The 26,793-nt window shown below is 51.5% G+C and overlaps 2 protein-coding genes across 3 annotated transcripts in view; both read left to right on the top strand.

Annotated features, from left to right (window-relative positions):
• LOC115391926 (protection of telomeres protein 1-like) overlaps positions 1–11,319 on the top strand; it is a 47,555-nt gene extending 36,236 nt beyond the window's left edge. For both annotated transcript variants that reach the window (XM_030096357.1, XM_030096356.1), the window contains 10 exons: positions 6,796–6,980; positions 7,288–7,385; positions 7,532–7,558; positions 9,556–9,712; positions 9,811–10,004; positions 10,079–10,214; positions 10,364–10,446; positions 10,520–10,614; positions 10,789–10,894; positions 11,026–11,319. In XM_030096357.1, the coding sequence (XP_029952217.1) occupies positions 6,796–6,980; positions 7,288–7,385; positions 7,532–7,558; positions 9,556–9,712; positions 9,811–10,004; positions 10,079–10,214; positions 10,364–10,446; positions 10,520–10,614; positions 10,789–10,894; positions 11,026–11,135 (1,191 nt within the window). In that variant the 3' untranslated portion in view covers positions 11,136–11,319. The remainder of the gene's footprint in view (positions 1–6,795; positions 6,981–7,287; positions 7,386–7,531; positions 7,559–9,555; positions 9,713–9,810; positions 10,005–10,078; positions 10,215–10,363; positions 10,447–10,519; positions 10,615–10,788; positions 10,895–11,025) is intronic.
• Positions 11,320–16,174: 4,855 nt separating this feature from the next.
• On the top strand, positions 16,175–20,036 carry LOC115391479 (prosaposin receptor GPR37-like). The gene is made up of 3 exons (XM_030095754.1): positions 16,175–16,256; positions 16,369–17,246; positions 19,215–20,036. Exons 1-3 carry the CDS (start codon positions 16,175–16,177, stop codon positions 20,034–20,036), a joined length of 1,782 nt encoding a protein of 593 aa, XP_029951614.1.
• The last annotated feature ends 6,757 nt before the right edge of the window (positions 20,037–26,793 follow it).

The following is a 26,793-nucleotide window of genomic DNA, read 5'->3' as shown; positions in this document are numbered from 1 at the left end:
TTCTTCATCTAAATGATGGCCGAACCTCGCTGGGATCCTCCTCCTTCTCCCTGCAGTTTTCCGTGGCTGTCTCTCCAGCTCTCCCTGTCTCTTCCCATCACTTCCTCCATCTCTCTGTCTCCACCTCCTCCTGCCTCCGCCGTCCCTCGGCTATCTGCTGGCGCCTGCTCTCCCTCCACAATCTGCATCATCTGCGCCGTTATCAGGACGGCCACGCCGTCGCTTAAATGTGTTGTGAATAATTGGAACAGGCTGAGACGCCGATGTGTAAAATAACCACGAAGCACAAAGAACTTCCGCAAAGAAGCATCGAACTGTGAAGAATTGACACGGCGTCATGTGACCGCGATCACATCAGGATGCAAAACAAAACCACAGCAGACACAGCGCTGCGGCAGAGACACAGAATGAAGACAGCACCATGGAGATCCACTGAAACATCTCAATCAGATCCGACATGCACACTGTACAACCTGGCTGCAGAACTTTCAAAATGATATGAAAAGCCTCAAAGAGGAACAAACCTACAGCAAGTACGCAGGATGAATAATGATTAGCATGAAGAGTGAGCAGCAGAAAAACACACAAGTCCTGCAAGAACCACAAAGCTCGCCACTACACTGGTGAAGAGGCAAAGACACAGGAAATAACCAGAGAGGTTAGAAAATAACAGGAAAAAGACAAATATAACCAGTCAGATCAGAAAACTGCTGAAATCGCTTTGACTCTGGCCGGCTGGGAGAAGCGTGATACGGCTCCTCCGGACAGGATGGGTGGATGTGGAGGAAGGTGGTTCAGGAGAAGCTGCAGCTCTGCTGCTTCAGGAACCAGGACTGACCACGAAGGGATGCTGGGCGAGCAGAGGAGACGTGGGACCGCGGCGCCCTGAGCCGTGTGCTGGGCTCTGCTGTCGCGTCTCGTTAGCATTCCAGGCTTTTTCCAGGCCTGCTGGCGGGAGGAGGCGGGACGGCGGCGCACTGACTGATGTTCTCCCGGCAGATGTGACGATGATGGTGATGAAGCTCACAGGAGCTGAACCCTCTTCTGTCCGGCTTCCGCTCATTATCTTGTTTTTAGCGCTCACAGTCGACTGGACGCTCGCTTCCATGTCATTGAACGTTTTTAGATGGGGGTGCTGCTAATGCCACGCACTCTCTCCTCCCACGCTCTGTTCTCTGTTCAGCTAACGCACCTCCGGCCGCCGCCCGCGGGCTTCCAGCTCCGCAAGGCCGCTTCTTCTGGCCCGTGACGAGCCGACGGGGCATCGCACAAACAACCGAGAGCGACGAGGCTCCGTTCACACCATCGCCTCGCTGCACCGCCTGCGCTCGGCCCGTGCACGCTGCATTTACTCAGCCGAAGGAGCTTTGGTCAGATTCCTGAGTGCCTGGCTGTGAGCGCCATTTGAAGAGAAAATACATTTCACACGGTTTGTCTGATCAGCTTTCGTCCTGCTGTTGGTGGATTTAGACTGTTTCATGTGTTTTCAGTGACCCAGATGTTAAGGACATTGTTTCAGCTTTTTATTTTGAAAAATGGAACTCCACCAAATGAAGGATGATGAGGATCGAGCTCATGAAATACATAAGGATGTCTCCTTCACAGTTTCTGGCCTCTGGTTCCCGATACAGTTCCTCAGGTTTGAGTTTCGACTGATCCTGATCCTTTCCCTGTTTGACAATTACATTGCTCTTGAATTTTATTTTGAAAATGTACTTTTAAATTTCCATGAGTCTAAATTGAATCTGAAAAACTCTTCACGCCCGTCAACATTTCGGTATGTCTCCTAATATCTCTTACGGTAGAATTCGTTGTAGTTCTTTGATCATCGCTGTGCCCGTCTCCAGCTGTCATCAAGAGTCCAGCTGTACTTTCACATCGACACTTTGCTACAGCTGACTGTTGGGAAACGTGTCAAAGCACGAGCAGGTTTGTGTCTCGGTCCATTTTGGATCATTTAAAAGAACTTGCTCAGAGCTACAATCCCCCTCAATGTGCCAACAGGTTGCCAGGTTTATCTTCACTCCTTGAATCAGCCAGTTTGTCTTTTCTTGTTCTTGTGGGAAGGCTTCTGTCTTTTTTTCCCGTCCTAATGTTCAGCCCTGCCGACTCACTGAGACGCAGTTGGTGCTCAGTAAGTCAAACTGCGGCAGTTACAGCAGATCTGCCAGACAGTAGTGAAGGTGACAGCTGCTGCTCGAGAGTGAAAGAAATCCTTCACACTTGGCTGCTGCTGGAGTTTGATTGGCTTCACTCATCAGCCGAGGCCATGCAGAGCTCACACACACAGCCACCAACCTGAAAACCAGTCGTTCACGGCCCGATCGAAACTCTGCCGTCATCCAAACAAGTACAGGTTGAATCAATATCTAAATCTTGTCCCTGACTGACGATCAGACTCTGATCTGAGGGACTTCAGTGGACTTCACCTCCTGTTTCCTGCAGAGCGCCCCGCTGTCCGCCCGTGCCGTGAAGCCACTTCCTGCTCCCCCAAACAGAAGCCCGTGTGAAATGAGCAGCTGCTCCTCTGCAGAGAGGCCACGGCCTCCAGTGGACGTGGAGTCGTGGAAGCCCACAGCCATCTTTTGAATTTTAAGGGATCTCTTCTCGAGGAGCAGCCGAGCGGCGCTAATGCCACGAGACAGCGGCAGCGGCGCGGTGGCTGCCGGGCGCTGGGCGCACGGTGGAGTCTTTAGTTTCCATACAGATCAAGTGCTTCGAGACGGCGCCACAGGCCGCCGCGCTCCCAAACAGAAAAGGGTTTGTTTGTGAGGGGAAGCTGCAGGGGGCCGTTTGACTGTCAGGCAGGCGTGATGGTCCTCCGGCCCCTGGAAGCCCCCTCCGCTAAAGCTAATGCTAATGCCGATGCTCACGTCGGACCGCCGCTCTCGGTGTGGTCTCGGACGACGGATGTGATTAGCGAGAGAGCTCAGAGAGCAGCAACACTGTTTGGACCGCTGCTTGTTGCTATGCAACGGTTGTCTTTGGAGGGTCGCTTCCTCGTCAGCTTTCTTTAAGACGAAGCTGTTCTCCCATCACCTCTTTCACTTTTCTCTGTTTGATTTTAGAAGTAGGAATACCGTACTATTTCACGTTCTAAATCAGCTGATTTATAGCAGACTTGGTCGGTTTCCGTGCGTGGCTCAGAAAGTGTGTGATGAGTCTGAACTAGAGGTGTCAGTGTGAGCGGCTGTGTGTCGGTCTGTTTTCCTGTACAGGCTGACATATTCAAACCTTCCACGATAGATGGATGGATAACTGGTTGTCCGCGTGTCTGTCAGTCAATTAAAACTGATCAAAGGGAACCGAGGTTGTTTAATGTGGAGAGAAATGTGGAGAAATAGATTTTCCTTGATAAAACAGGAAAGACGACGGCAGATTTCTCTGGTTCACCGCAGAGAATGTCAGGACTGATTTTATGTGAAATTGTTATGGGATAAAATGAACACTTTCAACCAAAAACAAGGGGAGAGACGAGCTCCACCGTGCGTACGATGTGTGGACTGAGGCTGGAGAGGTTCACTCTGCTTCAGAACCATGAAGGAGGGCCGGTACTGGGGACCTGGGCCGAGCCCGGGGTCACACCATCAACAACTAGAGGTTTCTGTACAGAGTACAGGTTCTGGCAGAAATGCATCTTCTTCCAACGTGGGAAGAAAGAGCTTAGCTAGTCTGCAGAGGAGGAAACACTGTCCAGGTTCTTGATCCGGACCAGAGTAGGAAATGAAATCAGAACAGAACACATTGTAGAACATGTTGGAACAGATACCGCTTTATTACAGGATGAGTACTGACCTTTAGCTGTTTACCAATACTGTTAATGAGTGAATCAGTCAGACTTGAAGCATGTTTAGCATGTAGCATCACTGGTGTGTGAGCACCACAACGTTTAGCATGTAGCATGTATCCTCATACTGGCGATGGCAGCTCAGGTCATGGTTGTTCTTCTTTTCCGTGTTTCTCGCCACCTCAGTGCGTTGTGGCGTCCGTGTGTTCGGCTGATTTCCCTCCGATCAGATGAGTCATGCTCAGTCTAGACTCGTGTAGCGTCTCCCGGCTGAACGTCTGCTCATTGTAATCATACCTTTCCTCTCAGGGCTGCTGAGGAGGTTTAATATAGAGAGAGGAAGCTGAAACGGCCCGATGCGAGTCGACAGCCTGTCTTCGCCCTGCCGTCTGTCCTCCGACGCTCGCTTCCAGCTCTTTCTACACCTGTTTCCAAACACGGAGCGTGCTAAATTCTGCTAAACTCTCATGTAGCTCTGAGAAAACACTGCCAGACTCCCGAGGACTTAGGCTTGTTTTCTTCTGTCTTATTCAGCTAAGCATCGGAGTCTCCGGGGACGAAATAAAACCCGGGCAGAGTCTGGGACTCTGCAAACAAAAATACTGCCTGTTTGCACTCATTGTTTGCTTCCTGCCTCAGCGGGACTCCTATGATCTCAATAATTCATTTTTAAACTGCATCGCTTCCTTTGTACTTAGAAAGTGCTCCTGGAGATTAAAAGAAGAAACTTCAAGGGAAAAGAGGCGCTCCGTCTGACCTTGCTGAAGTCTTTTCAACTTTACCCAAATGAAATTCAAGAGGTGACCAAAGACATGACCTCTGGAGGTGGAGGGGGATGAAACCCTCCATTCCCAAATCCAGCAATCTGCTGATGGGATTAAAGTGTCGGTCAGGCAGGAGTGTTACCAGATGATGATCGATGATGCTTGTCTGAGAGCCGATGGGCAGCCGAGACCTAGAGCCCTGAGCTTCCTCCTTACAGCTGTCATCGTGATGAATAACCTTTCACACTGATCCTTGCTTCTGTTGTTTCACTGTTTTGGTCACGGTTTCTGTGGTGTTTTCAGAAGTTTATCCGTCCTGCTGGACAGGAGGTTTAGATCACAGGTAAATGAAGCTAATTCTCATCATACTGGTAAAGGAAGCGGAACAGAGAGACAGCAGCTCCACAACTCCTTTAATCTCCCTCTGAGGGAGTAGAAGAGTCACGACCCAACATGTGACCAGGGCTGGTCTGCTGGACTGGCCTCTGCCGATCAGCTGCAGTAGAAGAGACCAGACTCCTGAGCTCGTCCCTCAGTCCTCCGTCCTCCCTGCAGCCAGACACCCGGCGGAGTGTGAGCCGCGGTCCGGTCTGAAACACAGCAGCTGAAGACGCTGGAACAGAAACAAGGAATGAATCCTCTGGATGGGCGGAGCCTCTCCTGCCACACCCACATCCAGGTCTCTGGAAAGAACTGCAGATAAAAACAGGCTGTGGGGGCAGCTTTACACCCACTTCCAGTCCCCCTCCAGTCCTCTAGTCCTCTAGTCCCTCCATTCTCAAACTGTGGTACGCGTACCACTGGTGGTACGTGAGCTCCCTCTAGTGGTACGCGGGGGAATCACAGAAATGTATATGTTTTTTGAAGATTAGTTAAAAGTCAGAACTTTCAGAAACAAATAATACCACCAAAATACATAATAATTTCAAATTGAAACACGTCAGATCCACTGTAATTCACATTCAGTTTTTCTCTTCTAATATGTGTTGGACTGCGACGTGCTCACGTTCAGTCACGTAGTAGTCATCGACGATTAAACTAGCTTAGCTTCACCGTCATGAGCGTGCAGAGGTGAAACGAGAGGTCCGAGAACTCTACAAATGTGGCTCCAAACAGGAGCTATTAGGAAAAGAAGTGCAGGACAGGAGGAGAATAGAACCAGCAGCCCTGCTGGAACTGAAGCTGATGACACTGAAGCGAACACGAGGCTGTCAGGAGGCTGATTAAGCAGCGTAGCAGGGGCATCACTGGCATCTGCTAGCAACAAACGACGCTGCATGAGTGCGCACGCGCGTGAGAGAGAGAGACAGAGAGAGGGAGAGAGAGAGAGGATGTAAGTGAGATGGAGAGTTGCCCCTTTGTGTGTGACAGTTCCAGTGTTCTGCCTTTGCTAACTGTGGCTGACAGAATTAAACAAAAACAGAAAGACCAAGACTATTAGAAATATACCTGCTTCCTGTGGGTGTTTTTTTTTTTTTTTTTTTTTTTTTGACTTTGGTCATAATGGTGGTACTTGGAAAGCCTAATTTTTTCTGAGGTGGTACTCGGTTTAAAAAGTTTGAGAAACACTGCTCTAGTCCTCCTCCAGTCCTTCAGTCCTCCAGTACCCCTCCAGTCCTCGCTTGAATCCTCAAGTCCACCAGTCCTCCTCGAGTCCTCCAGTCCTCCAGTCCCCCTGCAGTCCTCCAGTCCCCCTGCAGTCCTCCAGTCCCCCTGCAGTCCTCCAGTCCCCCTCCAGTCCTCCAGTCCCCCTCCAGTCCTCCAGTCTGGTTCTAGTGGACCGTCAGCAGTCCAGCAGTTCTTCTCCTGTCAGAGACTCAGACTTCCTCCCGTCCAGAGCGGAGGTCTGACCGCTGATCCTCAGCTGTGATGAACTGAAGGCAGGAGTGTGTTCGTGTGTGTGTGGAGGTGTGGTGAACCCGCTGTGGAAGCAGAGAGGGACCGGGAGCCAGTCCCGCTGACCCCGGTCTCCGGTGCAGAGCCAGGACACGTCCTGATTGGCTGCGGGCTCGTCGTGATGGAGGCTGAGGGGAAGACGGAAAAAATAAACATGAGAAACGCTCCAGAGCGGCTCTGAATCACCGTCACCGCCCGGCTGCAAGTCTGGGGCAACACCGCCCCCTGCTGGCCGCTGCGCCCGCCACACCGGCGGCTGGGAGCTTCCCCTCCTCCTGCACCTGCTTCCTGCTTCCTGTTCTTAGATGCTGAGGAGGTTTTGTCTCATTGAGCCGTTTGTCCCCCCAGCCCGGGGACTTCCTGAGGATCTACAACCTGCGAGCCCTCCAGGGGTCCAGTAAAGGTCCCGGCCTGGCGACCGAGCCGTCCGAGGCCGGGGGTCCGCTGATCTTCCACCTGCACGGAGGGACGTCGTACGGCCGAGGGATCCGGGTTCTGTCGGAGAACTGCCCCGACGTGCAGGAGCTGAAGAGGTACAGCATGGGGCCTCGACTGGACCAGGACCAGGCTCCCGTCCTGATCGGCTGAAGCCTTCAGGGGGGACTTCATGTGGTTTGAGAGCAACAAGTCCTGGAAGACTCTCTGCTCGGCTGGGTGCTGGACTCCAGTCAGACAGATGTCTTCAGACCAGGAACTCCTTCTCCACGTGTCTCGGCCCTGAAGCCTCAGCCGACAGCAGGAGGGCCTCTTCCTGCACCTCCGGGTCTTTTCCTCTGCCTGCAGTGTTTGTGCTCCTTGGTTCTCTTGCCAGTCTAGATGCCGTCCTGCTCTTGTTTGTAGAGTTCTGGAGACCTTCTCCAGGGACGAGGAGGACAGCCTGTTTGAGGACAGTGACTTGGACCTGCTGGACGTGTGGAGCACCCCCCCTGAGTTCCTGGGTATGTATGGACGAGCTCTGCAGGACACACGGGCCCTGCAGGTCCTCCTGGAACCGGGAGTGGGATTCGAACCTGCAGCCTTCTCTGAGCTCTGGGCCTGCTGTCGATGCACATCCTGACCCTCCTGATGGTTTGACTGTTTTCAGATGGAGACACTGAGGAATGCTGCACAGGTAAGAAACAGCCGTCTGTCCAGACAGGAAGCGTTGACCAGTTCCAAACGGCGCCGTAGCAGCATTAGCATCCAGAAGCTAGCAGGTCAGACGATGAACACGGTCCAGCTTCATTTAACAACTCATTTAATTTAAAGGGTAAACAGCAGAGCGCACTGCGTTATGACAACAGCTGAAGAGAGGGCTGCACGAGGCGCTGAGTTCTGTTTTTAACCTGCTTCAACCAGTCAGCTCTCTTCTTTACAAGACGCCTAAGTGAACTGGCAATGTTTAAAGCACCGGTATCAGCCGATGCTGCCTCAAAGGGCCACAGAGGGCGAGCAGGACCACTGAACACTTCGGTTTCCATGGTACAGAATCTCATCGGGGAAAAAAAAGAGCTTCAGACTGTATTTGACTGATGAACAGCTGATTGATCACTAACAGATCACTCTGCAGTCCAGTAAAGTCTAGATGTTGAAACTGAGTGTTGGTGTGAAGAGTTGGAACCAGCCTCACACCGGCTGCTTCCACCCATGAAGCTCGAACACGGTGAGCTTCTGTTGCTTTTGGAGTCTGGAAAGGTTTTTAAAGTGGTTCAACCTGAAGCACCAGCCGGGTTCCTGCTGCTCACACCTGCAGACCCTCAGTAGACCCTCAGCGGACCCTCAGCGGACCCTCAGTGGACCCTCAGTAGACCCTCAGTAGACCCTCAGTAGACCCTCAGCGGACCCTCAGTAGACCCTCAGTAGACCCTCAGCGGACCCTCAGCGGACCCTCAGTGGACCCTCAGTAGACCCTCAGTAGACCCTCAGTAGACCCTCAGTAGACCCTCAGCGGACCCTCAGTAGACCCTCAGCAGACACTCAGCAGACCCTCAGTGGACCCTCAGTAGACCCTCAGTAGACCCTCAGTAGACCCTCAGCGGACCCTCAGTAGACCCTCAGTAGACCCTCAGCGGACCCTCAGCAGACCCTCAGCAGACACTCAGCAGACCCTCAGTAGACCCTCAGCGGACCCTCAGTAGACCCTCAGTAGACCCTCAGCAGACCCTCAGTGGACACTCAGCAGACCCTCAGTAGACCCTCAGTAGACCCTCAGCAGACCCTCAGTGGACACTCAGCAGACCCTCAGTAGACCCTCAGTAGACCCTCAGCAGACCCTCAGCTGACCCTCAGCAGACCCTCAGTAGACCCTCAGTAGACACTCAGCAGACCCTCAGTAGACCCTCAGTAGACCCTCAGTAGACCCTCAGTGGACCCTCAGTACACCCTCAGTAGACCCTCAGTGGACCCTCAGCGGACCCTCAGTGGACCCTCAGTAGACCCTCAGTGGACCCTCAGTAGACACTCAGCAGACCCTCAGTACACCCTCAGTAGACCCTCAGTGGACCCTCAGTGGACCCTCAGCGGACCCTCAGTGGACCCTCAGTAGACCCTCAGTGGACCCTCAGTAGACCCTCAGTGGACCCTCAGTAGACACTCAGCAGACCCTCAGTACACCCTCAGTAGACCCTCAGTGGACCCTCAGTGGACCCTCAGCGGACCCTCAGTGGACCCTCAGTGGACCCTCAGTAGACCCTCAGTGGACCCTCAGTAGACCCTCAGTAGACCCTCAGCAGACCCTCAGCAGACCCTCAGTAGACCCTCAGTAGACCCTCAGTAGACCCTCAGCAGACCCTCAGCGGACCCTCAGCGGACCCTCAGTAGACCCTCAGTAGACACTCAGCAGACCCTCAGTACACCCTCAGTAGACCCTCAGTGGACCCTCAGTGGACCCTCAGCGGACCCTCAGTGGACCCTCAGTGGACCCTCAGCGGACCCTCAGTGGACCCTCAGTAGACCCTCAGTAGACCCTCAGTAGACCCTCAGCAGACCCTCAGCAGACCCTCAGTAGACCCTCAGTAGACCCTCAGCAGACCCTCAGCGGACCCTCAGCGGACCCTCAGTAGACCCTCAGTAGACCCTCAGTAGACCCTCAGTAGACCCTCAGTAGACCCTCTGTGTGTCGTGGTTCAGAGAGGCGCTGTGGCCATGGCGTGCAGCCGGAGTCGCTGGCGGAGCTGAAGAGATCCGGTCCGGGCGGAGTCCACCACGTCCGGGCCCAGCTCAGGTCCTTCCAGCCCCGCAGGCTCCACCAGGCGCTCAAGCTCTACTGCAGCCGCTGCACCTCCATGTAGGAGCACCGCCCTCACTCACTCACTCACTCACTCACTCACTCACTCACTCAGTCTGCTGAGCGGTGGCGTCCCGGTGTGTCCCGTCCGTCCTCAGGCAGGACGTCCCGGATGAGGAGCAGCTGTCTGAGATCTTCTCTGCAGCTTCCAGGGACTCTCCGTGCTGCAGTCCTCCCCCCTGGCTGCTGTCGGGAGACGTCCTCCTCCCCGGTGGACGTCCAGCGCTCAGAGTCCACCTGTCTGCAGAGCTCCTGTCCGAGGGCAGAGCCAAGGAGCTGATCTTCCTCCAGGGTGCGCCCTGCCCCCCCCCCCCTCCTCCTCCTCCTCCTGGAGGAGCTGATGTTCCGGTGCTCTGGCTGTTGCAGGTTCTACCCTGGAGGAGGCGTGTCTCCTGGCGGACGGCTACCAGAACGTGGTCCCGGTCAGGTCTTCAGGAGGGGGTCTGGCTCTGCTGGACCTGACGGCGCCGTTCCTGTTCAGAGGCGGGAAGCGGTACTACGGGTCAGAGCAGAGCTCCACAGACTGCAGCTTCATTTCTGATGCTTCAGAGACAGTCTGGTTCCTGAAGGGGACAGACTGGTCCTGGTCTGGACCAGTGGCCCCTCCTGGTCCTCCTCCTCCTGCAGTGAAGCTCTCTGGCTGTGTTGCAGGTGTGGACGGTGCTCCGAGGCCTCGGTGAGGGAGCTCAGTGCTGAGGGGGGGCAGCCGCTGGACGAGGACACTCTGGCAGGAGGTGACTGCTCCGGCCGACAGGAAGTCCTCGCTCTGCTGCGTCTGTCTTGACGTCTGTGTCCTCCGTCCTGCAGCCCTGGGCGTCCGCCTGCTGCAGTTGGTCCTGCTGTTCCAGCTGGAGCTGCAGGACGCCACCGACACGCTGGACGTCTTCCTGTGGACGCACGCTGTGAGTCTCGCCGCCTGGCCGCTCCCCATCAGCCGTCTTCTTCCTGGTCGAGTTATTGATCCGTCGCTGAGTCGCTGCTCTTGGCCTCCTTGTCTTGTCTGTCCGCTCCAGACGTCCTTCTGTCTCCTGTCTCTGGTTTGCAGTGATTGTTGGATCTGATTGTTCTGTCATCAGGAGTCCTTCTTCAGGGTGTCAGCGGAGAGCGTAGCGGTGGACCAGAAGTCTCAGGACCTCGTCTGTCAAACGCTGGAGGCTCTCTGTCCACCAGGGGGCAGTGCAGGTAGGTCAGCCAGTGAGGTGACAGCTGGCTGGAGGCTGGAATGAGTGCCGCAGTAGAACCGGAGTCCTCAGGTCTCCACGGATTCACCTCCCTGGGTTGTCTCTCATGTCTGTCCTCGGCTCCGTCCTCAGCTCAGCGTCCGTGGCTCGACCTGTGTGTGGCGGCGTACCGAGCGGAGGGCGACGGCGAGTCCAGCCAGCTGTGCTATCAGATCTGCCACACCAGCGTGATCCCACCCTGACCCGGTCTGACCCGGTCTGACCCGCCCTGACCCGGTCTGACCCGCCCTGACCCACCCTGACCCGCCCTGACCCGCCCTGACCCGGTCTGACCCGCCCTGACCCGGTCTGACCCCTGGAACGGGGCACTGCTCCTGGCTGTGTTAAATTATTGTGTAGAAAATGTTTGAACTGTGTATTTTTTATGTCAGGTTGAGAAATAAAAGCAGGAGTGTTCACCTCAATCAGATTCCTGGTTTTCATGTTGGAAGCAGCTCAGGTGGGTTAACGGGAACCAAGCAGTCAACCCAAAGCACTGAGGTCCACTTGAACCTCATCAGAGGATGAATTCAGCCTGGATCAGTGCTTCATGTATTCATCACTCCCTCCAGTCACCCTCCAGTCAGCTCAGTTTGACTGAGCAGTCAGAGCTGTTCTCAGATTTGATTCGGTCTTTGATCAGGAGTCAGTCAGAAGGCTGAGAACAGGATCTGTCCAGCAGGGGGCGTGCCAGGTCTTCTTCTGGACCTGAAAAGAGTTTGTTCGGTTCAGATCCTGCAGCCAGAGAGCCCTGACCATTCAGAGGCACCTTTAAAATGGAAGTACAGACATCTATTGACCTACATCTGTTGTGTTTCATTCTTCTTCACACAGATAGAAATGTTATCTACAGTTTAACAAGTCTGATTGGAGTCTCGTCTCATATTATCACAGCAACACGGACTCATTTAGATTAATGTAGTGTTTCCTGTTTGTCCTTTATTCCGTCAAGTGTCATTCATTTCATTAATCATGTGTTCAGTTTGATCATCAATAATTAAACATGCATCTTAAAGTTCTGTTTGGAGGAGATCCAGGTTCTTTGACTTATTCAGACACTTTTTTAAGTGAGGAAATGGTTGTGTTGTCTAGTAATTAGCTACATTTAAGATGTTTGAACACAGTTGCTTTTTGAAGGAGTAACTAGTAGCAATAACTAATAACTTTTAAAAAGAACTTGCCCAACACTGAGGGTCACAACTTCCAGGTATTTGTGACCTCTGGAATCCTTGTGCTCTTTGGATTGAGAGTAAGACGAGTGAATGGAGGTGAAAAGAGCAGTCAGGCCTGGAAAAGAGTGAAACACACAACGTCTTATCAGCTTCCACTTCCTGTCCAGGGTTCGGTCCTGTCCAGGGTTTAGTCCTGTCCAGGGTTTAGTCCTGTCCAGGGTTGAGTCCTGTCCTGGGTTCGGTCCTGTCCAGGGTTCAGGACTACTGAGGATGAATGGAATCCCGGAGCAGGGTACTCCAGGGAATATTTCAAACATGAGAATGTTCCATTATTCACATTTGAATGTGGCTGTTTAGTGTCTTTCATAAAGGTTTTAATCACTAATATAGCCGTTACTGTCCACTCCTCGCCCGGGGTGGGTGAGGTGGAGCAGCTGATGGATCCACGTTTCTCCTTCCTTGATGAAAACTCATTTTGAGTGACTGGTTGTGTCGTACTGCTGCTGGACGCCAGATGGCGGAGAAGGCTGTGCAGTGAAAGTTTGTGACCCGCCCTGAGAAGATGAAGCTCATTTGTTGGACTTTTCATCTTTCTCCTGATGGGTTCCGGGTCTGGCGGGGACTCAGCTGCTCCTCTACACCTTCAGCAGACTTTACCACTCCATCTTTTCTTTCTCAGAAATAATTAGGGACCGAGCCCGAGGGCGAGGTGGCCTCAACTGAGGCCACCTTGCCCGAGGGCAAGGACTCTATTGTTCTTCGTTCGTTTCTTCTTATTATTATTATTTTACTGCCTGGACATCGACGGCCAATTTGACCCCCTAAACATGCACGAAAACTCACCAAATTTGGCAGGCCCATCCAGACAGGCGAAAAATTTTAGAAAATAAAAAAATTAACCCCATATGCTCTCTAGCGCCACCTAGGAACTAGCAAACATGAGAAACAGTAAAATATCCGCCACGGCCAGTGCGAATGTCTTAGACAGATCAAAGTACCGCCCATGCGTTCGTCTGCTCGAGGTCTAACAATTACGATCTGTCCACGATGACCTACATCCAACAGGAAGTCCAGTATTTCCCGATCAATGTAATAGCCAAAAGTTGCTGTATTCGACGTCAAATTTGACCCACTAAACATGAACGTCTTATTACCAAATTTGGCAGGCACATCCAGACAATCATAAAATTTTCAAAAGTGGAAAAATTAACACTATAACCCCATCTGCTCTCTAGCGCCACCTAGAAACAGTAAAATAGCCGCCACGGTCCGTAGGAATGTTGTACAGAGATCAAACCAATGCTCAGGCGTTCGTCTCATCGAGACCCAAAAATGCCCAAGAGGAATACCTATACCTAAATCTAACAGGAAGTCCGCTATTTCCCTTTCAAGATAAAAATTTTCAGAAAATCACTGCTCATTTAAAAAATTATCTGCTCTGAGACCACTTGTCGTGGAGATGTCAGAGTAGCGTGAAATCGTAGAGGACAAGTTCCTTTTCCAAAGTTGTTAAAAACTTTGTCAAAAGTCTCACGGTGTGGATTTTATTAACCCTTAAAGTTTGAGTCTGAAAACCCACTTGAAGCACTAAAATGGACGTTGCTACCTGCACGAATGTCGTAGAGAGATCAAATTGACGTGGATGCATTCGTCTCATCGTGATCTAAAAATCTCTCATTGACAAAAATGTTCTAAATTGCACAGGAAGTCCGACATTTTCCTTTCAGTGTAAAATTTGGTAAAAAAAAAAATTCCTATGCAATGGCCCGTGGGAATGTCGTAGACAGATCAAACCAATTGCTCACGTGTTCGTCTCATCGAGATCTAAAAATCTCTCATTGACATTAATAACCTAAATCCAACAGGAATTCCGCTATTTCCCTTTCAAAGTAAAAATCACTCCTCATTTAAAAATTATCTTATCCGAGACCGTTTGTCGTAGAGACGTCAAAGTAATGCGGCATGAAAGAGGAGAAGCTTCTCTACAAACGATGTTTCAAGCTTTGTCAAAAGTCACACGGTGTGGATTTTATATGCCCTTCAAAATAAAAGTCACATTTTTGGAAAAAAATGGCCACTGCAGTCCGTAGGAATGTCGTAGAGAGATAAAACCAATTGCTCATGTGTTCATCTCATCGATATCTAAAAATCACCCATTCACACCAATAACCTAAATCCAACAGGAAGTCCACTACTGACCATATATGGGCATGCAGTGCAGTCGACAGCAGCTGTCATTAAAGGGTACATATGATGCTATTTTTCAGTCATGTCATATAGGTCTCTGAAGGCCAAAAACATAGTATTCAACCTTCTTTACAACAAATTCATCCTTCTTTCAGAGTTTCAGCGATGTAAAAAGTCACTCTTTGAGTCCTTCAGAAGTTATTCAGGTCCAACCGATTCAGCGGGGGCCACGGCAATGGAGCTGCAGTGTGGGAAGCTCCATTCCCGTGGCCCCTGCTGAATCGGTTGGATCTAAATAACTTCTGAAGGACTCCGAGCTGCACGATGTCTGTCTGAGTGAATAAATGAGCATGTAGACACCTATAAATAATGTCCAGGTCTCCAAAAACCGGAGTTGCATGTACTACCTTTCCAAAATAAAAGCAAAAAAAATCCTTTATAAAAAAATCCCGTTTACAACAGAAAATGATGTAGAGTCATGAAAATGTATGTTTATGGAGTATCAAGGGGTTAGTCATGATTATAACAGCGTGTACTGCCTGTCCAAAATAAAAGCCTAAAATTCCTTCAAATTAAAAGCCCAATTACAGCAGAAAATGAGGTCAAGTCATGAAAATGAATGTTTATGTACTGGCAAGGTTCCCAATGACCTGGACTTCAGTGCTAACAGCTAAATGTTAGTGTATGACAGATGCTAACAGCTACATGTCAGCGGATGAGAGATGCTAACACCTTCATGTTAGTGTATGACAGATGTTAATATCTACATGTTAATGGATTGGAGATGCTAATAACTCCATGTTAGTGGGTGACAGATGCTAACAGCTACATGTTAGTGGATGGGACATGCTAACAACTCCATGTTAGTGGATATGAGATGCTAACTGCTGCATGTTAGTGGAAAAGATATGCTAACAGCTACATGTTAGTGGATAGAAGATGCTTACAACTCCATGTTCGGTGACAGGGTGCTGGAAGTCTATGGAGGAGCAAGGTTCCCAGTGACCTGGACTTCGGTCATAAATGTACGAGGACGACCTCAGTCAGGCCACCTTGCCAGAGGGCGAGGTCCCGTCCAATGCCGCTTGCGGCTTTAATTTATATTGAAGCTGAATATTGAATTCAGGGAGCCCAGTCTTTCAGTTTGGATTGATCAGATTTTACATGAGCTGCTGCTTTAGAAACTGCAGTTTATTTGCTGATCGATAAAACGATTGATAAATGTGAGGCTTTTTTTCTTTACTCTTAGAAGTTCAGTTTAAAAACGTGTTGAAAGAGATAACCAAACCAAATGTTGAAAACACTGAAGCTGCAGAAACATGTTCAAACCATGATGCCTCTGGGTGATTTGGGACGCAGATTGAAAAAAGTTCAGCATTCTAAAGGTTTTTTTAATCAACTTCTCTTTAAATTTAAGTATTACCCTGTTTTAACTGCTTTTGGTATTTTAAACATTGTTTTCTAACTCTTTGGCTTTGTGCAGCACTTTGGTGCCATCCTTGCCTCTTATCTCAGGTGAAGCCACTGTTTATAGTGTCGTGCGTAAATCCAGCTGAATGTGATGTGAAGTGTACAGTTTACTGTGGATGAGAGAAGCTTTGACAGATGGCTCCCCCTCCTCCCCCTCCTCCCCCTCCCCCTCCTCCTCCTCCTCCTCCGCCTCCTCCTCCTCCTCCTCCTCCTCTAGACGCAGCTCGCGCCCTCCCGGCTGCATGTCTCCTCTCACACGGTTCCCGATCGGCAGACAGCGTCGTAAACTTCCCGGGACGCATGTGGAAGTCTCTCCGTTCCGGCAGCCACCGAAGATCCAACAGTTCCTAAGTTGAGAGCTGAGTTTCAGTCGGTTTCCTTGCCTCCTCTGTGTGATTTCTGCCTCTCCTGTGATGCCTCCGGACCGGAGTCTCTCCGGGACGCACCAGAACCGCGCCGGCGCACCGCTGGGGCGCCAGCAGGGAGCCGCTGGGAGTGAGCTGTGAGCTCTGGGACGACTCGGATTGAAGTTTGAGCACTTTTCGTGGACTGTCTGGAGGGGATGGGTCGTGTGTTGTGGATCTCCCGGTCGGACCTGTGGGTGTAGACGGAGTCAGGATGCTGCCTCCGCCCGTCAGGCTGCTGTGTTTGTGGCTGTGCAGCGAAGCCGTCGCCAGTCAGCTCCACCGGCCCGAAACAAAGGCGACTTTCACGCCTCATTATGAGTCCGCCGCCGCGCGCAGGAATGCGCACAGCCGGGGATGGCACGCTGTCGGCGGGGAGGACAATGGGAGGACGCGCGGTGCCAGCGCGCAGGCCTCGTGGGTCGGCACCGCGAGTCCGAGCTCAGGCCGCTTCGTGCGTAAAAGCGGCGCGCAGCGTGAAGCCGTGCGCCTCCGACATGGAGCGGATGGAGGAGCGTTACGCACGGGAGGGAAGAGGACGGAGGAGCCCCGCGGAGGTGGAGGCGGCCCCGGAGACCCGCTCCGGCCGTCCCTGCACGGAGCCTCCTGCAGGCGCCTGAAGCGGCGCAGCGGAACCGGGGCGCCGCGGGAGGCTCTGCCGGTGGCCATGGCGCAGGAGCAGGACGCCGAGCCCCCCTTCGGACTGAACAGCAGTGACTACGGGGAGCAGGAGGAGGACTACTCCCTGCCGGACTTCCCCGACACCCCGCTGGCGGAGCGGCCCAGACGCAGGCAGCTGCGGAACCCCTTCTACCCGCTCTCCGCCGAGGCGTACGGCGCGTACGCGGTGCTGGTGACCGCCGCCTTCATCTTCAGCGTGGGCGTCATCGGGAACGTGTCCGTCATGTGCATCGTGTGCCACAACTACTACATGAGGAGCATCTCCAACTCGCTGCTGGCCAACCTGGCGCTCTGGGACTTCATCATCATCTTCTTCTGCCTGCCGCTGGTGGTCTTCCACCAGCTCACCAAGAACTGGCTGCTGGGCGAGTTCTCCTGCAGGATCATCCCCTACCTGGAGGTGAGGGGGCGGAGGGGGGGGCAGCAGGTCCAGGTGGTGCTCACCTCTCCCCACATCCACTAACTGAGGAAACCTGTCCAGCTGTCCAATCAGCAGAGGTTGGATCAGCTTCAGGTCTATAAGAAAGAAACTTTATTCATGAAGCACCTTAAAAACACCTCAGTGCAGTAAAAACAAAACACCCAGCAGTTTCCACCAACAGCCTTCTGCTCTTCATAAAGGCTGATCAGAGTACATTATTCAGTAATCAGTTTCCACTGCAGAAAGTCGATCATTTCGGTCAGTCTGAAACCTAATCAAAGGACAAACTGGAGGGGAAGGTGCTCAGTTCTCAGGGGAAAGACGTCCTCAGTTATTCGGCTGTATTTTTGCTTTGAGCTCATCGGTACATCCACCCTGAACCGTTTTGACCCAGTCCACAGGGACTGATCAAAAACACCAGTTCACCTGATCACAGCAGTCACTCTCCAGGGGGCCAGACCTCATCCCGAGCTCCACGTCAAAACCTCCAACCAGTCAGACCTTCGCTCAGATAAACACTAGTGTTTAATACCAAATCCCCCAAACTTTGAAAGTCGCTGTACTTCCCTGATGTGAGCGAGCTCAACGTGGCAGACAGCCGAAAATAAAGCCAGATAGATAGACTGGAGACCCAGAGGATCTGGAACGTGGTCCAGGAGGACCTCCTGCAGCCTCCTGATGGAGAAAGTCCCAAAGAGCATGAAGCAGAACATGTAGGTGGAGCCCTGGTGGTCAGTTACAGTATTACACTGACGGCGGCGACGCCGCCACCAGTCGAGGAACGAGCTGAAAGGAAACATGACGACGACAGCGAGAATCAGACCATCCTGTCTGTTAAGAGACTGATCAGTCTCTCATCAGTATTGATGGATGTTATTAATGTCGTTATTCGCTGTGAGGAGCCCCCTAGAGGCCGTCATGATTATGACATGAGCCACGGAGGAAGTGTGGCGGCAAAGAGGTGAACGAGTGAAAAAATTCTGGATTGTTTTTTGGTTGTGGATGAAACCCAGTGGGTTCTGGACCCCGGACTGGGGAGCTGCTGTGCAGTAGTGTGTTCAGTGTGTTCAGATGGCTTCAGGTTAGAATAACAGATTTCCTCCAGGTTTGTTGCTGCTGTTAATCTGCTCAGGGTCACATCAGGCTGCAGGACGACACCTCTCAGGGATTAATGAGGAGATTAGAAGACCACAGCTCTGATTGGTGCTTGATCCAGACCAGTTTAAACAGGAAAGGGGGGTTTAGATGTTCTCCCTTTGTTTGAGTGAACCCTCACAGATTATGTCCAGATTATGTTCAGACAGCTTCACTTTTAGTTCAAAACATTTAGAACATATCTGAAAACAGTTTAATGGATTTAATTATGGAGGCCATTTACATTTTTAGACATGTTTTCCACCAGGAAACTTCAGAAATGTCTTGTTTTCTGCTCCATCCTGTCCTCAGAGAAACCTGCAGTCTTCAGTCTTTGCAGCTTTTCCATGTGAGGCTTTAAAAGACGAGGACTTCTCTCCAGAGCCGAAGCTTCTTAGCAGCAGCAGCTGTTTGCTTGAAGCTCCGACCTCCATCACTACACTGACATGTCCTCAGGTCTCTCTTCTTCATGGTTTATTCTCTGACAGGCAGGATTCTCAGATCTGCAGCGAGTTCGGTGTTTGAAAAGTCCAGCTCAGAGCAAACAAGACATAAAGAGCATAAAGAGACGAGCTGCTGGAGTTAATGGACTGGAATCACACGGAACAGCAAACGGATTCAATCCCAACACACACACACACACACACACACACACACACACACACAGTCCTGTTTCCATGGTTTCCAGACAGTGAGTTGACCTTCACACGCTGAGCCCAGCCTCAGAATGAAACCGGTCGTTCAGTCCGACCTGAACCTGGAGCTGCCTCTGTGGCCCAGCGGCTCCTTCTGACTCTCCTCTCGTCCCACCAGGTGGCGTCTCTCGGGGTCACGACCTTCACGCTCTGCGCTCTGTGCATCGATCGCTTCCGGGCGGCCACCAACGTGCAGATGTACTACGAGATGATCGAGAACTGGGCGTCGACCTCGGCCAAGCTGGCGGTGATCTGGGTGGGCGCCCTGCTGCTGGCGCTGCCCGAGCTGCTGATCCGGCAGCTGGTCACCGAGGACGGCGAGGCGCCCGACGTGACGCCGTGCGAGCGCTGCGTGGTCCGGATCTCCACCGAGCTGCCGGACACGCTGTACGTCCTGGGCCTCACCTACGACAGCGCGCGGCTCTGGTGGTACTTCGGCTGCTACTTCTGCCTGCCCACGCTCTTCACCATCTGCAGCTCGCTCGTCACGGCGCGCAAGATCCGGCGCGCCGAGCGGGCCTGCGTCCGCGGCACCAAGAAGCAGATCCGGCTGGAGAGCCAGATGAACTGCGCCGTGGTGGCGCTGGCCATCCTGTACGGCTTCTGCATCATCCCGGAGAACATCTGCAACGTCATCGGCACGTACATGGCGGCCGGCGTTCCGCGCGGCGCCCTGGACGTCCTGCAGGTGGTCAGCCAGCTGCTGCTGTTCTGCAAGTCGGCGGCGACGCCGGTGCTGCTGTTCTTCCTGTGCCAGCCGTTCACCAGGGCCTTCCTGGACTGCTGCTGCTGCTGCTGCGACGAGTGCGGCCCGCCGCGCTCGCCCGGCGGCGACGCCGACGAGGCCGCCGCCGCCGACCTGGAGCTGTCGCCCTTCGGCACCGTGCGCAGGGAGCCGTCCACCTCCGCCGCCTACACGGCTGTAGGGACTCACTGCTGAGCTCACCGGGACGCCGTTGGCTCGCCTCCTCATCGACTCGGACGGTTTGTTTACCGGCGGCGCTGCTCTCCGTCCTTTCACCGTTTACAGAATCTCTGTGTCAGTATTAGTTGTTTTGAATTATTTTTAGGTTTTTCAATTAACTCACCAGTATTTTTGATGGAGTCTGCACTCAGTGGCACGTTCTGTTTGTTTTCACTGTCCGTGAAGAGTCGAGAGCAGTCACCGGCGCACACCGCTTTCTGAAACTACGCCAAAATATATCCACCAAAAACACTGACGTTAGCTTGGAGTTTGTAGCCCGCCACAGACGGACTGTTTCTGAACCTGTTTCTGCAGCGTAGAACACACATCTGTAGTTACTGCGATAGCAATACGTGCAATTAACAAAAGATTGACTGAACGGAAACAAATTATGTTGGAAAAACTCAGATTTTGGAAAAATCAAGAACAATGGATGAAAAAAGCTGCTCAGACTTCTTTCATGTAAATTAGGGGCAAGAGAAAGAGCACTGTTATTCTGATGGACTAAGCCAAAGCTCGAGGACATTCACATCCTCTTTTAGTGTTTGTGTTTATTCCAGATCATAACGTGATCACGATCTTTCATCATGCAGCCCTAAACTTTACATAGCTCCGCTTTTCCTTTTTCACCTCAGCCTCCATCGCCAGTCTTTCATGTCATTTTCATGTTTTGGTAAAAGAACAGCAGACATTTTTCAGGCTTTTGTCTTCACAGCTGAATTCTATCATTTTTGAAGCCAGTTTCTGAAGCGCTAAGCTAACAGCTAGCTCTGACTCAACACTGCGAACGTTGGGTTAGCAGTTGGAGTTAGCATGCTAACATCTGCAGCAGTCTCTCAGAGACATGAGGGGTCAAGGCCTTTTCAGTGGAGGCTATTCCTCCTTTGAATCCTGATAAAGAGGAGTACTTGAGGATTATTTGATTTAAGTTCACGTTTTAATGACTGAGTCTGTGTTTGTGTAATCGAAGCAAATTGATACGACACAACAAGCTTTAGTGCGGTCTGTTTATAGATCTTCAAGATTTCCATTCAGAAGTTTCCAACGAGGCTGAGTTTGCTTTTCAATGCGAGAAGATCTGTTTATGGACCGTAGCCCCTTCCCCACCCCTCCCAGACCAAAAGGCCACTTCAGGGCTTCTCCTGCGATCAGCTGCTGTCTGGTGAGTTGGGCAGGCTGTGCGCTCCTGGCTGCTCTCTGGCTCCTCTGGAGGTTCGCTTGGTTTCCTGGTCTTGGTGTGGTTGAGCCTGTTTTCAACACGACTCCAGTGGCGGTGGCGTGAGTCACTTCACTTCCCGCTCTGCTCAGTCTGTCATGGGACAGAGGGATCCTTCTTTTTTTGTTTTGTTTTGTTCTTGTTTTATTTTCTAGCCACAAGAAAAGCGTCACTTTAATTAAAAATGCATAAAGATGAGTTTTTTGTTCACCTTGATGTGCATTGATTCATTTGCTGGCCTGGCTGTCCTGGAAGATTCTTCTTTGTGGACTTGATGCTGGTGAGAATGAAGCGCTCCACAGGGTTAATTCAGCCGACGCCTGCTGCCGGGTGGAAGATGAAGACCAGACTTGATCTGGGCCCTGTGGAGGACACAGCTCCATTGTTTGTCCCGTTCAGACTGTCACCGCTGCAGCTGCTGAGACACCAAGCCGAGCAGGAAGCAGCGGTGAGAAGATGAACCAGGATCATTAGAAACCAGTTTTCAGCTGAAGAGCGAAGTGGCCGCAAACGGCCCAGACCGAACTGCCGCGTCAGGCTCCGCTCGGCCGCTTCTGTCCGCCTCGCCATCGCCTTCGTCATCGCCGCTGCCCGGCCGGCGGAGGACACAGCGGCGCCATTGTCCTGGCCCTCCGTTGTCATGACGACGGCGGAGTCTGGCCCTCAGCCGGCCGATACAGAGGAGCGGGAGACAATCTGTCACTGATGGCCGCTGGTCCGAACCAGCACAGTCTGGTCTGTAAACAAGGCGGCACGGCGGCTTCTGACGGGACTGACATGAACTGCTGACTGACGCTCGGCTCAAACAAGCAAATACATGCTGGCGGTGGAAGCCTTTCCCGCTCCGAGCTTCCTGAACGGGAACGGCATGAAAAACGAGTTCTGACACGACAAATCAAACCTTCATAAACACACTGAAAATATCTCGCTGGCATCACATGGTGGAAGCATCGGAAAGACCAGTGTTGAGAAAGTAATATATGATTTTCACAACACTGGTAACGCCAAACAGGCACCTGAGAGAGATCCAAACCGTTTCACAAAGGTGGACGCAAACAATCCCCCCAAACAACACTTAACCCAAGCAGGATTACAGACTCGGCATCTCCAGCTGTGTTGAAGCCCTATAATGTGAATTTCAACCATTAACTCTCTGAAGAATTGACAAACCAGAGGTTATTTTCTCGTGCTGCAGGCTTCAGTTCCCGTCTGACGTGTTTCCAGCTGATGGAGCTTTGTTCAGTGGAGAATGTGAGGAAGGTTTGTCTCAGAATCACATCAATAACAGTCTGAATGCCACCACTCCGTCAGAACAGATCACAACATGACGAAACTGCTCTGACCACCGAGGGCCTTCTGCATCGCCGCCATATTGGATGAGGACCCGCTTCAAGACATGCCTGCTGTTTGTCCCAAATCAATCCCTGAGAGTTTGGACTGAAAATGCATGATGAGATGATGATGATGAGATGATGATGATGATGATGATGAGAATGAAAGCGGGTCCTCATCCAAGATGGCCGTCCAGCTGGTTGGACGTGAGCTTCTCCTCGTGCACGGTGGAGCAAACAGCAGCTTCTGTGGACTCCATCCAAACCTCTGACATGACCACGAACAACATCTCCAGCCAGAGAGCTGCTCACTGGATGTTTCAGAAAGTCTGAAGTCATTTAAAGCTTCTGGTGTTTAGTTTGAATCACTTTTATTTGTCTGTCATCGTTTATACAAAGTGCTTCACAAAGTCAAAGAAATACTTAAACATTGAAATCATTGAAGTGAAACAAGATATTAAGAAAATAAAAGCTTTAAAAACAGACAGTTTAATCAGGAGAATAAATAGAATAATGAATTTTTTAATTAATTAAACTGCGTTTACAATAGTTTACCTTTGCTCATTTCCCGTGTTGGTATTTGTTGTTCCAATGCGCCCACGTATAAAAATATCACAACATTCCGTCCTCTGCTCAGGAAACTTCACATCACGCTGTTTCTTCACAAACGACGGACTCGCTCTACGAATCCAGCGTAGAAATAAAACATTTCACATCGTCTCTGGGAGCACTTTGTTCTGACGAGGTTAATCTGCTGAACTGAGTCTGTCCTTCGTCGTCACATCTCGATCAGCTTCCGCGGGTTTAATAACGGAAACAAGCTTTCAGAGAGACGCAGCTCTGACTTCATGTCGGCTGAGACATGTTCATTCGACGTGATCAAATCTTCGATCCTTTCCGTCAATATTGATTTCAGGGTCTTCATGTTTTCTGGTAATGACCGAACATTCTTCGGTAATTGCTCCTGATTCACCCTGAGGGGACTCTTTGTACGGAAACGGCATTCTTCTGTAATCACGGCGCGGCTTTGATCCGCTCCCTGGCAGCAGACGGCGTGTTTGAGGCTTTGTGCGGGAGGCTGGCGGCCCCTGGCGCCGCCCAGCCATTAGACCGCGCCATTCACCCTCAAACAAAGGGAGGCTCCGGGGCCCAACAAGCTGCTCCCGGGAGGCGGTGGACCGCGGCCAGGACCCGGTCCTGGAGGGGGCAGAAGAGCTGCCTGCTGGGAAAACCACACAGGCCTCACCTGTGAGTTCAGAGTGTCGGTCGGAGTCTTCATGATCCAGACCGCCGCTGCTCATCCTGACTCCTCTGGTCCCCCAGACCCTGGACTGGACCTGCAGATTGAAGCTAGTCAAAACTGTTAAACTGTCATCAGACGGTTTCTGAAGGTTCTTGACTCAGATCCAGTCTGTTTCAGAGGGAAACAACCATGGACTCTTTACAATGAGGATTTTCACCGTTGACTGTAGTTGAATATCCAGCGAGACCATCAGTCGTCGCTCGACCACCTCTGTGAGCGAGCAGGGTGAAAGGTCAGAGATAATGATGAGGGGAAATATGAATGGGAGAGGCTCTGAAGTCCTGCCCGACCAATTACCAGCATGAAAGAGGCTTTTGACGAGCCGGAGGGTCCAGAAGAGTTCCGCACTTCCAGGCTGCCGGTGCCGCTGGGAGCCGATTCCTAATTGAGCCTCCATAAACAGAGCTGGTGAAATATGGGGAGGGGGTGGTGTGAGGTGAGGTGGGGGGTAAATTCCCTCAGCAAAGCCCGGCTTTGGCTCAGTCACAGCCGGCGACCTAGAAATGTTACAGCGATCCAAAACAAAGGAGAGGAACTGGGACAATGGAGCTCTTATTCCATCTGGACCGCAGCGTCCCTCTGACCGACCACCACGCAAGAAGTGAGCCGAGACGAGCCAAGCCGAGCCGGGCCAGGACTGGACTGGGATCGGGGGGGACCGGGATGGACCGGGGTGGACCGGGGTGGACTGGGGTGGACCGGGGTGGGTCGGACCAGAAGCAGGCTTTACCAAGAGCCCAAGAGCAGTGTGTGGCTCAGCGGCCACTCAGCTTCTTCCTGTTTTAGCACCGATCTGGACTCAAACCTCGACCAATCACAGTCATGCTTCTGTTGTCAACAGCTGTTTAGAAGCTTCCCAGCTGATCACTCTGACCTCCTCCCAGCTGATCTCCTCCCAGCTGATCACTCTGACCTCCTCCCAGCTGATCACTCACTTCCTCCCAGCTGATCACTGTGACCTCCTCCCAGCTGATCACTGACTTCCTCCCAGCTGATCACTGACTTCCTCCCAGCTGATCTCCTCCCAGCTGACTTCCTCCCAGCTGATCACTCTGATCTCCTCCTCCCAGCTGATCACTCTGACCTCCTCCCAGCTGATCACTCACTTCCTCCCAGCTGATCACTCTGACCTCCTCCCAGCTGATCACTGACTTCCTCCCAGCTGATCACTGACTTCCTCCCAGCTGATCACTGACTTCCTCCCAGCTGATCTCCTCCCAGCTGACTTCCTCCCAGCTGATCACTCTGATCTCCTCCCAGCTGATCACTCTGACCTCCTCCCAGCTGATCACTGACCTTCTCCCAGCTGATCACTCTGACCTCCTCCCAGCAGATCCAACCTTATCCGTCTGTTCGATGCCTTTCTAAAAGAACTGATTTGTTGTGGGGTTTATAATCAGTGGCTGCGTTCCAGCGCAGCATCACTTCGAGTGAAGCTGCTCCTGCAGGAGCTCTTCGTTAGCAGATATCAAATCCTAGCATGAAGGAGCTTCAACCTGCTGAGGAAAACAGCCTTACAGTCCTGTTCATATGAGACAGTCTGAATGAGGAGCGACTGAATATCCATGTGAGTCTCTCGCTGACGTCCTGCTGACGGAGCTCCTCTTCTGCTGAAGGTTCGAGTCCAGGAAAAGATTCCAGCCCTGAAATATTCATGGAAACAACAAGAGAGCAGCTGTTTCCCTCAAAATGCTGCAGCAGGATGAATATGGACGAGACGCAACAATGACTCTGTGTGTGTGTGTGTGTGTGTGTGTGTGTGTGTGTGCGTACCTCATCTGGACTTTTCATTCAGGTTCTGCTGTAAAAGATCAAGTTTTCAGACTTTTTGCCTTTTATTGTTTTCAGTCTGGATTAAAATGATCAAACCCTGAAGAATTATCAACATTTAAACCTTTAGATTCCATCTCTCTGTTTTTCTTGGTGAATTTTAATTGAGGTTTGTGTGGGAGATGTGTGGGATTGTGTTAAAGGATTTCTGGTGACAGATAACTGCATTGAAAGTTTCAGTGGAAATAATGACACACTGGTATTTTGACTATTTTATCAAATAGTAAATGAAAAGGGATTTCTGCTCTTAATAATAATGAGGAAATAACTGATGGAAACCAATCAATTCTACTCTCAAAGCATCAAAGCCAATCACTCTTTGAATCAATCAAGATAAAGACAAAAAGATAAATCCTCCACAAAATCTGCATTTATTTGGGAAAATAACCAAATTTAATGTGTTAAAAACAGTAAAGGATTAAAATCCTGAGGAGTTCATGAAGACTTGAAAGTATTAAATATCTGTTGTGTGTATTTTTGTTTTAACCCTTTAATGACAGAACTTTTCTCTCATCATCCTCATACTGACCGGACGTTCAGTCAAAAACATTCATGAAGTCGATGTTTTTTCTTTCTGTCAGTAAAACTGACGGTGTTTGTTCATTCGGTGGTTCAGCTGCTGCGGCAGGTCCTCATTCACTCATAAGGTTGCTGGTTCAACCCCCTGTCCCTGCAGCTGTCGCCACTGATGTCTGGATGACAGACGTTCTTTAGGAATGTAGAATCAGCGGAACGTTCTCCGTGAATGAAATCTATTTCTCATCCAAAGAGTCGTTTGTTAAAACTCAACATTTCTCTAATCAAACGGCGGAGCAGGACGTCAGACCACTGAAGCCTGAAGCTCTCCGTCCTCTTCGAAGGACCGTCACCTTCGTCAGTTTGATCAGATCAGGAATAATCTGCAGAGCCGAGAGTCTCAGATCTCTGGAAATCAGAAGCAGCAGCCGAGTCCATGGCAGAGGATCAGAGGAGGAACCAGAACCGGACCGGAGCTGACCCGGGAGGAAGAACTGGATCAGAACTGAAGCAGGTCTGAAGCAGGAAGCAGACGTG

This window comes from Salarias fasciatus, chromosome 7 (assembly GCF_902148845.1).
Source record: "Salarias fasciatus chromosome 7, fSalaFa1.1, whole genome shotgun sequence".
Taxonomy (NCBI): Eukaryota; Metazoa; Chordata; class Actinopteri; order Blenniiformes; family Blenniidae; genus Salarias; species Salarias fasciatus.
This window is presented reverse-complemented; position numbering and strand designations above follow the sequence as displayed.

Coding starts and splice junctions, on each gene's coding strand:
- LOC115391479 (XM_030095754.1), top strand. CDS start 16,175: ATGCCTCCGGACCGGAGTCTCTCCGGGACGCACCAGAACCGCGCCGGC. Junction 16,257..16,368: donor CCAGCAGGGAGCCGCTGGGA/GTGAGCTGTGAG, acceptor CTGTGGGTGTAG/ACGGAGTCAGGATGCTGCCT. Junction 17,247..19,214: donor GGATCATCCCCTACCTGGAG/GTGAGGGGGCGG, acceptor TCGTCCCACCAG/GTGGCGTCTCTCGGGGTCAC.